This window comes from Coffea eugenioides, unplaced genomic scaffold (genome assembly GCF_003713205.1).
Source record: "Coffea eugenioides isolate CCC68of unplaced genomic scaffold, Ceug_1.0 ScVebR1_982;HRSCAF=1755, whole genome shotgun sequence".
Taxonomy (NCBI): Eukaryota; Viridiplantae; Streptophyta; class Magnoliopsida; order Gentianales; family Rubiaceae; genus Coffea; species Coffea eugenioides.
In genome coordinates this window covers 38,382-55,926 of record NW_020864866.1, presented here as the reverse complement: position 1 = coordinate 55,926, position 17,545 = coordinate 38,382, and the positions used below count along the sequence as shown (strand labels likewise).

At 33.1% G+C, this 17,545-nt stretch overlaps 1 protein-coding gene across 1 annotated transcript; it reads right to left on the bottom strand.

The window, feature by feature from the left end:
* Positions 1–534: 534 nt before the first annotated feature.
* On the bottom strand, positions 535–7,166 carry LOC113759194 (ankyrin repeat-containing protein ITN1-like). Its single transcript, XM_027301755.1, has 4 exons — positions 7,149–7,166; positions 6,965–7,081; positions 5,521–6,114; positions 535–1,311 (listed from the first exon to the last, which is right to left on the bottom strand). Exons 1-4 carry the CDS (start codon positions 7,164–7,166, stop codon positions 535–537), a joined length of 1,506 nt encoding a protein of 501 aa, XP_027157556.1.
* Positions 7,167–17,545: the final 10,379 nt, after the last annotated feature.

Here is a 17,545-nt window from a genome sequence, read left to right as displayed (position 1 = left end):
CCCAAGAACACCCCTTAGAAAAATCCAAATTACATTGAAAACTTAAAATGATGTACAAGGAAGTAGATAGGTGAGGAATTGCATAGTTGGACTCCTAGTACAGGTTTTGGTGGCTAATTGTACCTGATTTTAGCAAGAGCACAATTTAATGCATGCCTGAAAATGGTTGCCCGGAAACTTCAATCAATTGATGTCCCAAAGTATAATGTACCACACTCAGTGCAACAACTAAAATTTATGCTTTCTGGGGTTGAAAAAGAAAGGAAGAAACGAAAAAAAAAAAAAAAAAGATCTCAAGATGTTGATGATGAATGGACAAAATTACACTGTCGAATACATTGAAACAATAGAGATGAAGTCACTTACTTGATAGAGCTGTTTTATTAGCAAATTCTTTAATCCTATAAGAGTACAACAACGTCTTCAGGTTAATATTAATTTAGTGTTGGATATACACCTAAATCTATGGTACCCTGATGGGACTATAGAATCTCTCATTAATTTTTTTTTTTAAAACAGAAAGGGAGGAATTAGTTATGAAGAGTGAATTTGAAGCTCTACTACATTACCATTTCTGTGATTTTCAACCACTGCACTCACACTATTTCTTGATCTCCATTTTATTCTTCCAGAGAGCTTCCACCACTTATTTGTGGAGTAGGCTGCTGCTATTCCCAGAAGATAGATTGCTATCACAAAACTCCATGCAACAACTGCAACATTACCAGGTCTTTGTTTTGTAGACTCTGGTGTGACAAAGGCTACTGATATTCCATAACTCAATAGAATTGAAGTTGCGGTTAACCACATGACGCCATTCAAGATCCACATGAAGACCTTGCGCCTGAAGGGAAGCCCACTGATAAGCAGCGAGATTGTGCCCAGAGATGAAACAAATGCGATGGTGTTAAAACCAATGAAAAATCGATAAAACTGAATCTTGTGATAAGCCATGATGGATTGTCCTGCATCATGTGCATTATTTAGCGAAGGATTTTCTTGAGAATGTTCTGTTTGATCATCTTGCCAAACTCCTCCGGGGGGGGTTATCCCAGCTTGGAAAGCCATATTTGCAATAAGGGATGCCACTACCATTAGTGCTTTAATTTTCTGTTCCAGCCACTTTCCTTGATCAAAATTTGATTGCTGATTTGTGATTTCATCAGCGGTTAAGGCACCTGCTTGTCGAAGAGAGTTTTCGATCTCCTTTTGCCTATCCTTGGGATTTTGTGGAACCATGTTCAATGCTGTCTGCCCTTTTGCATTCCTAGCATTGAGTTCTATTCTGGTAGTGAGCAAGTAATTGATGATCTGTTGCAAGCACAATATCAGCATTAGACAAGTGCTACAATTAGGTTTAATTAATTAGTATTCTCCTTTGTTATCGATAGAGTGAATTGAAAAATATCCTAAAATTCCTGCATTTAAGGATGGAAATTAAAGGTCCTTGGATAGAAGTTAATCACTGAAGTCTATGATGGGTTTAATCTGCTAAAATTCTAGTAAAAATTGCATTACAATCTTCAAGTAAAAATGGCTTACGAAGAATAAGGATTAGACTAGTGCTATGATGCCAATTGTTTTTACCTTTTGTCAGAAAAACTCCAATTCTCATTACTTCATTTTGGCCAAGCCCCTGCAAACACAGGAGGTGTGATACACCAAATTTTAGGATATTGTTTTTTTTCAAAGAGGATATTAAGGTTTATTTATTTTGTTTTTGTTTTAAAATCTGGTACTAGTGATGTGTATGGCTTGATGTAGTAGTTTTATACAACTTTTGAAGACGTAATAGTGTAAATAGAATTCTCTTTTAGCGTGAAATCTATTTTTTCATTTTTAGGTATCGAGTTTTGGTGCGAATTAGGCAGAGGATCCGCTAAACCCTTTGGTACGCCTCTGGTACGGTGGAGTCGTCACAGGAGGTAGGAATTTCATCAATCTACTCTATACTATCCCCCACCTTTCTTGCATACAACCTAAATAATGTGCAACCTTAAGAGAACTTTTATGAAGCCAATTTTGAATGACATTCTTCTGACACTATTGGGTAATGACTTGAGAAATTGTTGGCAAGATTGTTTATTTTAAAAAAATACGGGTGGACGTCCATATTATGTACCTCAAAATAAAACGAGCTCACTCCAGATTATAACCTCTAATTTGTGACACCACCAATTTCAATTTTAGATACATTGTACCTGAAATTTTTAGATTTGTTGCATTTTAGGCCAATCATTAACAATGTTAAGAAAATTACTAAAATTTTCATCTGTGCACACCATACACCTATTATTAAACCAAGTCAAACTTCAATTTGCACCCCTAACTTATAACCCACTTCCACTTTGCACCATTAAAACTCTACTTGGACACACCTCACTGGCTAAGTTTGTTTTAATGTGTCCTTAAAAATCTCTAAATTGCGCACTATGTACATAGATTTTTATCTAATATTTGGCATACCTCTCCACCCCGAAAATTGTTAAACTTATTACGTAAATCTTTTATTCTATGTGTACACATTGGCTACATAGTTCTTTTGTCGATTAAAACTATATGTGTTTGAAAACATTCAATAAGACACTAGTGAATGTATAATATGACTCGTACAAGATTTCAAATCTGAACGTCCCAGTCAATATGCAGTTAATGAACAATATCTTTCGCTACCCATGTTGGACTCAGTTAATTGAAGCCATAATACTGTGATATTTTCTATTGAACTGTTAAAAATTGAATAGGTTTATCTAGTGGTAAATAAATAATTTATAAACAAAAAAAAAGTTGCCCTTTACTCCTAATCAGTCATAAATTCAAAACATGTCCTGTTCTTCACTTTGAGATTTGCACCTTAGCATTTTGTAGTTTAATTAATATTTAGTAATTATAATTATACAAAGACAAAGAACATAATGTTAATTTGAAGTAGCAAGGTAAGATAAATGTCAAGTAAAATTTTGTATATGCCTATTGCAGTTTTAAAAAATATATAACTAATCGATGGGTCACTGCTTGGCTAGCTCATATTTAATAGTTTTATTCTTATAATTTTCTAATTGTTCCAAAGTTTTGTGAGCTCAATTAATTAAATTTAAATTTTCTCGCTCTATTTGCATCCAATTTGTTGAAAAATTAAATTTTGTGGTACAAAGTGGAAATGAGAATAGGTAAAGGGTGGAATGTGAACTTGACCTTGGGACTAACTGTTCGTAGTCTGCAGGCACATCCAGTTTATATATCAATTTTAGCAATGCTATAAATCAAAGTGTTAAATTGGGATGAATTTAAAAGCTCAAGGTGCAATGTGGATAAAAATTAAAAATGGGGGTGCAATGTGAGAATCATTTAAAAGTTAGGGAGGGTAGGATTAGGTTGTATTCTAGTTGCCAACTTACTCAAGTATTCTTTGGCATTCGGTAATAAGGGGTAATAAGGGACTATTCAAGATTTATGAAATATCATATTAATATATAGTGGTCGAAAAGAGTGCAAGAGAGGGAGAAGAAAAACAACGAAATACACAAGGAGGGAATGTATACAAAAAAGTGAAGAGAAAGAGGGATTATAATTTAATCATAAGAGATTGAGAAGATCAATGTTTAGCACCTCTGTTTATGAGGGTGTTTCTAATATGCTAAGTTTTTTAATAAATTTGTCATCAGCAACACTCTAAAAACACTATAAATTTTTTAAAAGATACACTTCAAAATACTTAAAGATACATATCTATTTTTCTCTTCTACCACCATCTTTATCCCCACCTGTACCTCTCATTGCCATCACCAACCCCATTTCTATCTCTCCCTATCGCCCCCTCCCACCTCTTCCTCTCTTCTCTTCCATTTCTTCCTCCTCCTTTTCTCTCCCCTTATCTCTCCTTCCTCCCCATCATCCCCTTGCCACCCCTCTTTCTCCCTCTCCTCTCTTCCCTTACATAGAGATGTAACTTAATCAACCTACTTCACTCGGGCTCATCGGTAGCTTGCCAAAAACTCGACTCAAATTCAGTGTTGATCGAGTTCAAGTTGAGGTCGATTTACTTAATAAGGTAATCGAGTCAATTTCGAGTAGAAAAAATCAAAACTCGAGTACCTGTCGCGCTTTATTGAGTAATGGATTTATAATATAATTTTTAATTATAAAATTATAAATTTACTAAAAAATCAAGTTTGAAAACTCAATTAAACTCGATTAAGCTCCACTTGGTCAAATTCGAGCTCGAGCATGAGCTCAATTTTGAAGAATTCGACGAGTTTGAGCACAAGATTTTTGCTCGAGTAGAGATTGAGTAGCGCACTACTTGAACTTGATTCGACTTGATGGCAAAGCTACCCTGACCCTTACTCCCTTTCCCCATCTTTCAAACTTGGTCGTGCAAATAGATTGAGTCAAATTCGATCGTGCAATTATATTAGCGGTGGTGGCGGGACGGGGGAAAGAGGAAGTGGGGGGCAGCAGGGAAGGAGGAGTGGGTAGGGGGGCAGGAAATTGGTGGGAATGGGGAAAAGAGAGGGGGAGAGATAGCAGGGAAGGGAGAATGAGGAGACGGAAATACGGGCTACGAGGGATGGGGGAAAGAGAGCACTGAAGGAGCCACAGAGGATTGAGGGTGGGCAATTACCCATCCTCAAATTTAATAAAATTATATAATGGCCTTGAAAATTTTCAAGATTTTTAAGTTTGCACCACATTTGCACCCCTGAATTTCATAAAATTTTCTCTTCTAGTTGTATTGCCTCCCTTAAATTTAAAAAAAAAAATCTTTTCTCTATATAGATTATCCTTTAAAGTTTTATATATTCCCCCCTTATTCTACATTTACCCATAAAAAATAAAATACTTTATTTATTGCCTCTAACAAAAATTTTGGACCTATTCCAAGTTAAATATTAATGACAGTTGAATAGGAGAAAAGGGTTTGACTTTTTAAATCAAAGTACATAGTATATTTCTTATATAAATCTAAGAGTATGATTTATGCTAAAGTTGACCATTGCATCCCCTCACCACAAGCTCTGCTATTGAAAGAGAGGAAGGGGGTAATGGGAAAGAGAGAGAGAGGAGAGGGGTAAGGGGGCAGCGAGGGGTGAGGGGAAAGTGGTGAGGAGGAATAGCGGGAAAGGGAGAGAGGAGGGAAGGGGAAGTGGTGGTGGCGACCGAAGGCAGGGGAGGGGAGAGGTGATGGCAGCAGCTACAGAAGGTGGTGCAAAGAAGAAGCGAAAGGAGGGGGTGGTGACTGCCCGTAGGTGTCGTGATCAGGGTGGCACGTGAAAGGTGACGGAGTTCTACAATAATCTGCTAAAAACTCATAAAGCCACAAAAAACAAGTCCTAAAAATTTAGACAAACCCTTGATAAACACACCATCCAAATGGAGCTAAAGTCATAATTGGACATGTTTGTGCCTCTATATTTAGAAGACAAAACATAAAAACTTTGTTTGTTTATGCAGAGACAAAGCACAACGAAAACGATCTGATTTGCGGGGACCTAAAATAATATGACGACACTGTCGTACCTCAATTTGCTTGCCAATAACAGCCAAATGCAATATTGTAAGGCCATCATCATCCGTCTGATTCAAGAATTCATCATCATCCACAGCCTCCAGCAACTTCTTTAATGCCTCTAACTGGTGATACTTCACACACAAATGCAAGATGGTCTCCCCACGTTTTGTCTTCTCGCGGGCAGCAAAAGGCCTTGCATCAACCAACACTTCCAACACTTCAATTTTGCCTTTGATGGCTGCAATATGAAGAGGGTTCCTGCCATCTTGATCAGAATCGAAACACCTCTCAGGATCAACACTTATCAATGCTTCAACAATTCTCAAATGACCTCTAGCTGATGCCAGGTGAAGGGACGACCATTTTTGACGTGAATCTTCTAGGTTCCCCAATATCTCAGGATTATGATCCAAAATTGCTTCAACAAATTTTTCATGCCCTCGATTTATTGCTATATGTAAAGGGTTGTTGTAATTGAAACAAGCAAGAGAAACTCTATCAAGAACTCGTTTGTCTTCTTGAAGCAACTCATGCAGAGTGTTTTCATTCCCTTCAAAGGCAGCACCATAAAGCCTTTTTCTCCATCTCCAACCTCTCCATACCTGTTCATAAATAATTTATTTCTCTTGTAAATTGTGATTACGCAAACCCCAAATGTTATATAGTTCTACGCAAAAGCTGTCAAATCAATTTTCATCAAGTCCTTCTCACTCCGTTATTTTATTTTCCCTTGACGAAGTCGAAGACTGATCAAGGTTTACTTATTGTTCCAGAGTAATTTCAATCGAAGTGCCGGCCATGATTGACCCACCCAAGCGCGTGAGGATGTTATGACTTGTGCGTAGGGTTATCATTCGACGAAGGTCGGACTTAGATTGTCTATTTTTTGAGTATGGATCTATGTTAATTATCTGGATGCCCGGATCTGATTCAAGTATTCTAGAAGGCATAATTTCAAACCGATTGTTACAAGTTTTTCCTGGGACTTCTTTAGAGTATTCCAGCATGTACTCTTTTTTTTTTCGGTTGACAAAGGAACTCGCAACCACTGTTCGAGAGTACGCACTAACTAAATTCTATCCCGTGCAATATCCAAGAGAGCCTGATCTGGTCCAGCATGTACTATTTATTAAAATGTGAATTAGTTAGCACATAATACTCTCTGTTTACAGTTGCAAATGAATTATTGAGCAATCCCACTTCTTATGACCAATCTTAGTCACCCATAAACAACAATGAATGTCTCCTCCACAAAAAAAAAAAAAAGGTCACAACAAGTCAGGTTTAACGATGAATGTCTCCCACCAACACTAGAAAACTTTAAAGTACTAGTATTTTTATATTTCTAAAGAACAATCTTTGCTTGTCACGAGTTGAAGCTAAACCTACTAGTGTACTTTGAGTGAAATTTCTCATAACGCACCTGGTGTGTAATTCAACAAGTCAACGTACTTCCTCCTCAAGTGTGAATTCAGAACTCATTTTAATTAGCATCTCAATGGCGGTTTCCAAGTAATTTCTGCTTGTGATGAGGTCCTTCTGTGGGACATCAAAAACGTGTTTTCCTAACTAATTAAATAATGTAAGTCAGAACTTAGAATTGCATTTATTCATTCTTAATCAACATAACACGTACTTGCCAGTTAATTTCCATTTCTTCATTCTTCATAATGTTTTCAAGGGATTTTTAACTGAGCTTTTTTTAAGTTATGAGTATAACTGATAAAGTGACAGAAACTATAATCCATTAATTATTTCTAGTGCAAAATATTTTATGCGTATATCAGACCAAATTTGAGACAATGATGTTAAGCATATAGGAGACATGTATACAAAAGAGAAGAAACATATGCGCACACACGTGCACACACATATATATGTATATGTGCGCACGTGTGTGTATATATATGTACAGACACACACACACATATATATATATTGGAAATTAGTGATATGAATAAATATAGATAAAAAGAAAGAAGATAAAGAATATTTAATTAAGTTGAGATTCTAGAACTTAGAAATCCTGGGTTTAAATTCCTCTTCCTCTTCCCCACTTCTTAAATGTCACCTTTCCCCTACTAGAAAAAAAAATATTTTATTAACCTTGTTCATGTTCTTATTTTTCTAGAGTTCATAGTATACATCTAACACATATGCGGTTTGATTAGCATCTTATTTTATCTTAAAATTCTGACTTTCACTGTTTGAAATTAGGGAACTATAATCGATCAAACAACAAAAAATGGAGATAAAAGCAAAATAATTGACTAATGGCAATTTAATATTGAGCATTAGACATTGTTCAATTTCTATCAATTGCCCTACTCTGACCATGTTTATTTTGAGGGATGCAATTTTGATCCTTAATGTTTATGTGCTGAACTGGTACCAAATATTTCGAGCAAAACAAATCTAGTACACAAATTTTTAAATTTTTTAATTTAAAGAAAAATAGGACAATTGATGAAAAAATAAATAGTATTTAAAGGTCAATATCAAATTACCGTTCTTTAACAGTGTTGACTTGGCATTTCTGGCCCCCTAATATTTGGAATTTTGATCAATGTAGTCCCTTAGATTTCAATTAGTTATAATTGAGGTTTTAAGATAAAATTAAATGTGAATTGAACTAAACATATTGCAGATACAAACCAAAATCTCTAAATATATCAAGACATGAAAAAATTAATAAAAATTATTTTGAGCATAAGTACAATTTTGTGGATAAAAACTCATCAATAAGACTTATTTTTTAAAAACAAAGTACTTATCGTACTTGTGATATCTAAAAACTATTTAATCAAAAATCCTTATAACAATCCCCAAAAGAACTTAAAATCGGCAGAGCAATTTTCTTTGGTCTAAAATGCGCTACCTCTTTGACAAATTAGTTTCAGTGAATTAAAATACACATACAATAAATAAGGAATTTGGTGTAGTAAGAAGAGAAACTCAATTTTAATACAACAATTTTGTAACTACTAATACGTACCAAAACTCTAGCATGATTTTTGGACCACTACAAAAAAAAAGTAAGTATTTACCACACTTTCTTTTAGCATAGTTCCCAATTCATGTGCAAAAGTGACTTTTGACATGGTTTTAGCAACCGTGATGTTAAAAAACTTTTTACCACACTTTTTTTGGTCACAGCAACAAATCATGGTAATTATGCTACTATTTGCCATGGTTAATTAATCACTATGTAAATATTTTACATTCATCACGGTTTAACCAATATGTGGTGGAATTACTTTTCTAATAGTTTTCATATGGTTTGCAACAAGTACGTGTATTTCCTAATTAATTTGAATCTAGTTTTGAATCAGTTATAGCCAATAATAAAAAAAATCTTAATAAATATGGTGAATTTTTTGCACTTGAATGAACCAAATATATGTATATATATAATTCATTGAAATATAGGTGGAATTAAACTAATTGTTAATTGAGCTATATATGAAAGTCTATGATGAATTAGTTGAACAAATAAAAAAATAAATAGATTAATTATAAAAACTTTCAGTGGTGATTACTCTAAATAATATACTTTTGCACACATGTACATACAAATCAATATCTTAACTAGCTAGGTATCGTGTATATATTGCTAATATACATTAGCTCAATGTGATGTACACATCAGCTAAGAACAAGAGTTACAAGAACAAAGGTGTATTATCATATTAATATTTTTTTATCTATATATACACTTACCTTAATAAGATATCATTTTTTTTTCTTTATGTTGAAGAAGAGAAGGATTTACTAATTGAAAGTCAAATTTAAGATAACACACATGTAAGTTGTAAAGAAAATTAAAAAAAAACCGGTAGTAGGTCAAAAGAGGAGAAAGAAAAATTTTAAAACAACTTTAGAGAAATGTAAATTTTGGAATGAGAGAAACAAGAAAAAGAATTTCTATATGAGACTTTAAATAAAGATTTTGGTGTGAACTTTTTTCTGATAGAAAAGATGTTATTATTCCCTCCCTTCGTTATGTAGAAAGATAATTAACTATTATAAAAAGTGTTTATTTAATGTATAAAAAACTAAGGACATAAGTGTCTAATAAATATGTAGGTATGAATTTAGTATGTGGGTGTGGACCTAGCCCCTTCCAAATATTTTTTTTTATTACCTCTCGCCAAAGTTTCCTTTTTTTTGCATTATTTTTCTGCCTTTTTAGACAAAATTAATTAAAAGCCCGATCTTTCCCGATCTCTCCTACATGTCCACCGGTGTATGCCTCTCACCGTCTCTCCTCTATCTAATGTCCATCTTTTCCTTTTGAGATCTAGCGGGGATCATTGGTGGACTATAGGAGTGTGCAAAACCAAAAAATTCTGATTTACCGACCAAATTCGAATTGAATTCGAAATTTTCGAGATCGGTAATTCAGAATTCGGCATTGAAATCGGAATTTTCGATTTCGAATTAAGTGAATTTGGTTCAAATTCGGTAATGGAGTTTTTGAAATTGGAATTTTCGATTTCAAATTCATTTTATAATAGATATATTAATATACATTTATTTATATATATAATAATATTTTTTTATTTCAATTTCATTTTATAAATATATATAATAATTATAATAATATTTTTTATTTCAATTTTGTTTTATAATATATCTATTTATATATATAATAATATTTTTTATAATATATGTAATATAAAAATTATATTATATAACAATACAACTAACAAAAAAGGAACAAAGGTTTCCGAATTCAGTGAATTCGGAATTTACCGAATTCAGTGAATTCGGAATTTACCGAATTCCGAATTGAATTCGAAATCGAAATCAAAATCAAAATCGGAACTGGTGAATTCGAAATCGAAATCGGTCACTAATTCCTATTCCAAAATTTCGAAAAATTTCGAATTCAAACTTCCGAATTACTGAATTCGAATTCATTGCACACCCCTAGTGCACTAAGCAACCTCATGTAGTTTCAAAGCAAATGGTTGTACGGTGGAGTTCCAATATATCTACCCTTTTTCTCCATTACCAGGTCATGATTCTTCTCATCTTTCACTTCGTTATTGCAGTGGAGTTGCGAGAAAGAGTGATTGAGTTACAATAGATAGTGATTGTAATCTCCGTTCCTTAGGGTTCATACTAGTATCTTAGTAATTATCGGTTTGATAGATCCTAGTAAACTTCAATGTTTTTTGTATTGAAACTGATGGTGATTATTAGGCTCTGGATTTTGATATCTAGCTTCAATTTTATTCTTTAGCCTTCCTTTGGTTCTGTTATTTCTCTTCCTTAGGTCTGCCCATGGCCGCTTAAAAAAAAAAGGATCCTTACTAAAACTCTGGTAGTAAGGGTCTTCGGATTCCTTGGTCCAAGTCTCACTGATCTGGATTGAAATTTAAAGAATCTCAGTTCATGATTAGTGGTGTTCAAGAGTGAACTAGTGAAGTTGTGATTCATTGCTTGAAGGAGGTACTTTATTAACTTCCAAATGGTTATTTTCTTTGCTTTTGTTATTTATCAAATAATATTGGCGTAGTAGATTAACTAATCCTGGAGTAATAGATTAATAAAATGTGGCTACTACTTGTGGCACTGATCATCAGTTGTTTGCTTTCTTGGATATGAATATTTACTGAAGTACAATGTGGGCCTGAAATTGGGTGCTGGGACGTCTTTTGGGAGTCTTAGAAATGGGTAGTTTGGATGATTTTACAATTTATAATTAGAATAATTATCTACTAAGTGAGGAATCAAACTACCATTGCATCAGGTCCATCATTCTTTTTAATTTCTACTGATGGTTTTGTTTCTTTGGAGGTTCAAGCGGAAAATAAGAAAGTTATACTTTGAATTCACGTATAACCATATAATGAATGTTTCTTAAATCAAAAATCTTTGGCACATCTATATTCCTTATCTCAAATGTCTTGGTTAGGCTCTTTCATCTGATTGGCTTACTTGTACATGAATGGCATAATATTTTCCAGTATTGCTGCATTAGCAGTCTCTACCTCTCACTTGTCATTGTACTTTATCTGGTATGTGGATTGATTATTTTGAAAATATTACTAGCAAAACTTTTTTCCAATCTACTTTGTAATATGTCCCTTTCTAAATCAACATCCTGATTAATTACTTGATTCATACTATTGTCTATTTACTTCATCATACTAGAAGTTCTAGCTTTCTGCCTTTAAGTTTTTCCTCTTTGTTTTATATGCAATTTGCGTGCAAAGATGCATGTTTCTCAAGACAGGGTAGCAAACTTTGAGAAACCTAAAGGAGATCCATCTGTATCTCTAAAACCAGACACAACTATCTTTATCACCCTACTTGAAATTAAGTACAAAACTCTGGTTAGTTTTCATTTATTTTTGCATGTATTCTAATCTCCTAACCTACTCTTGCATTTTGTTGGAAGTTTGGCTGTTTTAGATCCATTGATATAGGAAGTTCAGAAAAATATTAAGAGGCAAACGTCTTGATTTGTAGAACTAAATGCTTTACAATTAAGGTAGTAATAGTAAATTCTGCAGAACATAATGCTTTTCAAAAGCACCATTTTTTTCATTTGAAAGTTCAATTCATTTAGATCCATGAACGTAGTCCAGTTCAAAAGCAGCCTTGAATGTTTCTTGAATTGTGGTGACTGAAATATGTTCAAAGGCCCTCACTTAACCTTTCATATGTACTGCATATCTTTCTTCAACCGACTTGTTGATTGAACCAACTTTACTTGCGCATGCAATATGGTTTGAGCAGCCTTTGTCAGTAGATTATTTCAACAATGTTTAATTATGTGCTGTGACGGTGGCTATAAAGCAGTTCTTAGTATTTTTTTTCATGGGTCTAAATATGTTTTAACTAACAGATATCGACTCTCTGCAATAATAAATACCTACTCAATTAAAATACAAATTTTGTATATAGCAATGAGTAGAATCGAATCTACAAAAACTAGGAAAAATTTGTTTCTTCTAGAGCCCAGAATAAGGAGGGTTTTATAAAAATATGAATAATTAAACAAATCATAAAAAGGCCTAACTGATAATTTAACTAAAAATGAAATAATAATAAATAAACTCTAGTCAAGAAATAACTTCAGAGATAGTTCACTCAATTGATCATAGATGCAATAATAATTTCATTCACTCACTGATAAATAAGTTGCAACTGTCAAACACACTTTGACAATTAACTTCTCCTTACTGTATCGGTGATCAAGGTACCACTGTTAATCACTTCCCTAATTAAGAAATAATCCTAGGTATGACCTTAAAGTTCAATTTTTCAATTGCCTTAAGAATTAGAGAAGTCCTGTTCCAACCAAATAATACACTACGAGAGTTATTTTAAGTTAACCCATATGTTCTCCTGACACAAACCAATCATGCCAGTCACCGCTAATTTAAAACAATTAAATAACTACGGATTTAACTTTGCTCTAATTGGTTTTAAATTATTAGATTAAATTAAATATCGAGCCCTTAATATTCAAATAATATAATAACCATAAGAAATTAAATTAGAAAACATATGAATACTAGTAAATAAAATAAATAAATATAATTAATTCGAACTCACAATTTTAGATGAACCAAATCCTCTGTTGTTCCTTGACTAGAATAAGAAGTCTAGTTCATCGTGATGGAAAAAGCCACGCACAAAATATTTGGATTAATCCCTGCGGCCATTCTCCAATTGCGATGAAGAAGAAAAGAAAAGACGTTTCTGATTGTTTTTTGTGAAGAAGAGAAAAGATACCTATCAACCACCACTACCAGTCTCTTATTCGGAGAAGGGAAAAGAGATAAAGAAACCTACTGCCTCCTACTGTTCCGTTTCCTAATATTACTAAGCTACTTCTACTTAGCAAAAAATTCAATTTCCAATCGGCCATAGATCTATTCAAAAAGTCAAGATAACCAGAATGGACTATTGTCCTATTACAAACTATCCATTCAGTCAAATCCGATCCTCACGACTTTGATTGAGAGTTGGAAGTCTTTTTACGTGCCAATTCCCGTGTTCTCGGACTTGCAGAATTAGAACTTGATTGGCTCATGCCATAATGTACAGAAATTAGTTAAAATTCACACTCTTAACTCATTTTCGCTCCAAATCCCTACAACCAATATCAATCACCAAATATAAGTAAAATCTATCAATTAATGCAATATTTGGCTAAAATCAAGGAAAAATATTCATAAATTAAATGACAAAAGTATAACCTATTAATTTCCCCCACACTTAAACTATACTTGTCCTTAAGTATAAGAATAACAAATCAAGCAATCGAGTTCAAATAATGGCTAGCACTCAAATCATCTATTGCTAGGTACAATTAAAATACGTGTCAAGCATTAATGGCTAATCTTCATGAAATATCTCTCTGATTAGTTTTTAAAACCAGAGACTTTTGCTTCCCGACTAACTAATCTAAGAACATAAAATATTCAACCAGCATTTTTGAGCAAATGGTTTGACTATTAAACAAAATCTCAACTTTAAAACCCATGGATCAGCAGGCTAATGTAACCATCCACATTCTCGTATATTTTTTCATTTTTTTCACTCTTAGCAAAACTCTTCTTCCTTTTTTTCTTTTTCAAGGAAAATGCTTAGTTTTTAACCATTCAAATCTTTTGATGGGAACTCCGACATCTACCAAATGAAGGAGTCCGGTTACGTAGCCCTCATGGTTTAAAAATCACATACTCATAGTTATCACCACTTTTTGACACAAAAATTGACACTTTTGGCGGAGACTCTCGGTTACTAGGCAATAATAACTAGCGAAATATAGCCAAATACTATTCATAATTAAAGACCACATCAGCCCGCTTCATTTCCCTAACATGGAGAATTAAGATTAATAGGTAAACCAATTCACATAAAAAAAAGTCAGAAAAATATTTACAATATCTAGAAAAGTTAACAAAAAATTGCAAAAGTCACAAAATCTAAAATATTCATCAAAGAGACACCCTTAAATTTAACCATGTCATACTTCACACCTTAGAGTATAAAAATTTAGTAATAGAAAATTTTGAAAATCTAATCATCATTTATCAAGAATAACCACAAATATGCACCAAAATAGGTAAAAATTAGATAAAATAAGGAAAAAAAAAATTGAACAAAAAAATTTCAACAAAAATGTCTACATTTGCACGTTTCTAATATACTTTCCTCCTACACCTAAATCTTACATTGTCCCCAATGTAAGCAATAAAGAATCAAAAGAAAAGGAAAAATGGACAATAAAACTTGCCTGATCAACGAGGGAGCATGGACGACTATGGGTCAGGAGTAAAAGGTGAGTTGAATCCTATGTGATGAAAGAAGGCGACCAAGTTCTGTGTCATCTTAAAAATATAGAGCTCCTGCAGCGGAGAAGAGTAAAGAAAGAAAGAAAGAAAAAAGAAAGGAAAGAAAGAAGGGAGAAAGAAAGAAAAAGAAAAAAAAAAGAGAAAAAAGAAAGAAAAAGAAAAGGAAAAGGAAAAAGAAAAAGAAAAATCTTCCCTTTCTCTCTCTCTCTCTCTCTCTCTTTTGTTTTTACCCTTGTCACTGGAACAAGATGCGGGCACATCAAAAAGTGGAAGAGTCTTCTGATCATACTGTTAGAGTATTTCTTCCTAGTGCGTGATTGGAAGTAAGCACATTATAAAGTGGAAGAGTCTTCTGATCATGCCTTTGAAGTATTTCTTCCTAGTGCGTGACTGGAAGGCGTGGGCATAGCTTATCGACAAGTAGTTTTCTATCCACGAAAATAACAAAATCAAAATCAAACGCACGAAACAAAAGAAACCTAAAATAAAATAATAAAAATGAACTAAAAATGAATTAGATTGTCTCCCAATAAGCGCCTTTCTTTAATGTCTTTGGCTAAATATTGCCATGTTTATTTACAAAAGATAAAATCATGTAGCTCGTTCCAGTGTTTCATCTTCTATCTCGTTTCAGTGTTTCATCGTGTAATCCTCCATCTTTCCAATTCTCATTTGTGTCTCCTGTTAAAAATGATCAATCATTTCTTCAAGAGACATATCTGATGTAGATAATGGTTGTTGACGCATTCCATACTCTGTCCTTCTAATTTTCATTTCTGTCTCCTATTGAAATTGATATGTATTAGCAGTTAGTAATTCCATCATTTCTTCAAGAGATATATCTAACATGGATAATGGTTCTTGAGACTCTTGCTGTTGATATTGATATTGAAAATCAATTGGCTCTGTTGTATAATTAAAGTTGGAATTGTCCCACCATCCTTGATCTTACCCGTTTGAATAAGGGTCATACCAAGTTCGAAATTATGGTGAAAAATCTCAAAAAGTATTAATTGGGGCACTCAAGTCATTTTGAAATGCAAGACACATATCAGTTGAATGATATGAGACATAATAGATTTCACAAGTTGCAACAGCCAATTTCTCTATATGAGAGGTTAGTATATTTGAATGTTGATCCTTGTAAAAGGACGAGTCTCATTACCCCTCTTAGGTATAAAATTCAGTTTATCACCAAAATATTGAATGTTAGCAACTATAAACTAGTGAAAAAAAAGAATAAAATAAAATAAAAATAAGATGAACTAAAAAAGAAATAAATTAATCAGACACCATTCCCGAGCAACGGTACCAAAAATTAATAGGTGTCGAATCTGTACAATAATAAATACCTAGTCAATTAAAATACAAATTTTGTATATAGCGATGAGTAGGGTCGAATCCACAGGAATTGGAAAAAATTTATTTCTTCTAGAGTTCAAAATAAGGGGGCTTTTTATAAAAATGTGAATAATTAAATAAATCAAATAAAAAGGCCTAACGTGATAATTTAACTAAACATGAAACAATAATAAATAAACTCTAACCAAGAAATAACTTTGGTAATGGTTTACTCAATTGATCATGGATGCAATACTAATTTCATTCACTCACTAATAAATAAGTTATAACTGCCAAATACGCAATAACAATCAATTTCTCCTTACCGTATCGGTGATTAAGATACAACCATTAATCACTTTTCTAATCAAGAAATAACCCTAGGTACGACCTTAGAGTTTAATTTTCGAATTCCCTTAAGAATTAGAGAAGCCCTATTCTAACCAAATAATACACTATAAGAGTTATTTTAAATTAGCTCATATGTTTCCCTGACATAAACCCAATCTTACCAATCACCGCTAATTTAAAGTAGTTAAACAATTACAGATTTAATTACTCTAACTGGTTTTAGGTTATTAGATTAAATTAAATATCGGGTCCTTGATATTTAAATAACATAATAACTATAAGAAATTAAATCAGAGAACATATGAATACCAGTAAATAAAAGAAATAAATATAATTAATTCGATCTCGCAATGTTAGATGAACCAAATCCTCCATTGTTCCTTGACTAGAATAAGAAGTCTAGTTCATCGTCATGGAAAAAGCCATGCACAAAATATTTGGATTAATCCCTGCGGCCATTCTTCAATTGTGATGAAGAAGAAAAGAAAAGATGTTTCTGATTGTTTTCTGTGAAGTAGAGAAAAGATACCTATCAACTACCACTGCCAGTTTCTTATTTGGAGAAGGGAAAAGCAAAAGAAACCTACTTCCTCCTACTGTTCCGTTTCCTAATACTACTAAACTACTTTTACTTGGCAAAAAATTCAATTTAATCGGCCGTAGCTCTTTTCAAAAAGTCAAGATAGTAAGAATAGACTAGTGTCCTTTTACAAACGAAAGACAATACATTTGGCCAAATCCGATCCTCACGACTTTGATTAAGAGTTGAAAATTTTCTAATGTACCAAATCCCGAGTTTTCGGACTTATAGAATTAGACCATGATGCGCTCATGTCAAATTTTACAGAAATTAGTTAAAATTCACATTCTTAACTCATTTTCGCTCCGAATCCCTACAACCAATATTAATCACCAAATATAAGTAGAATCTATCAATTAATGCAATATTTAGCTAAAATTAAAGGGAAAATAATCATAAATTAAATGACAAAAGTGCAACCTATTATTAACCTTGACTTTG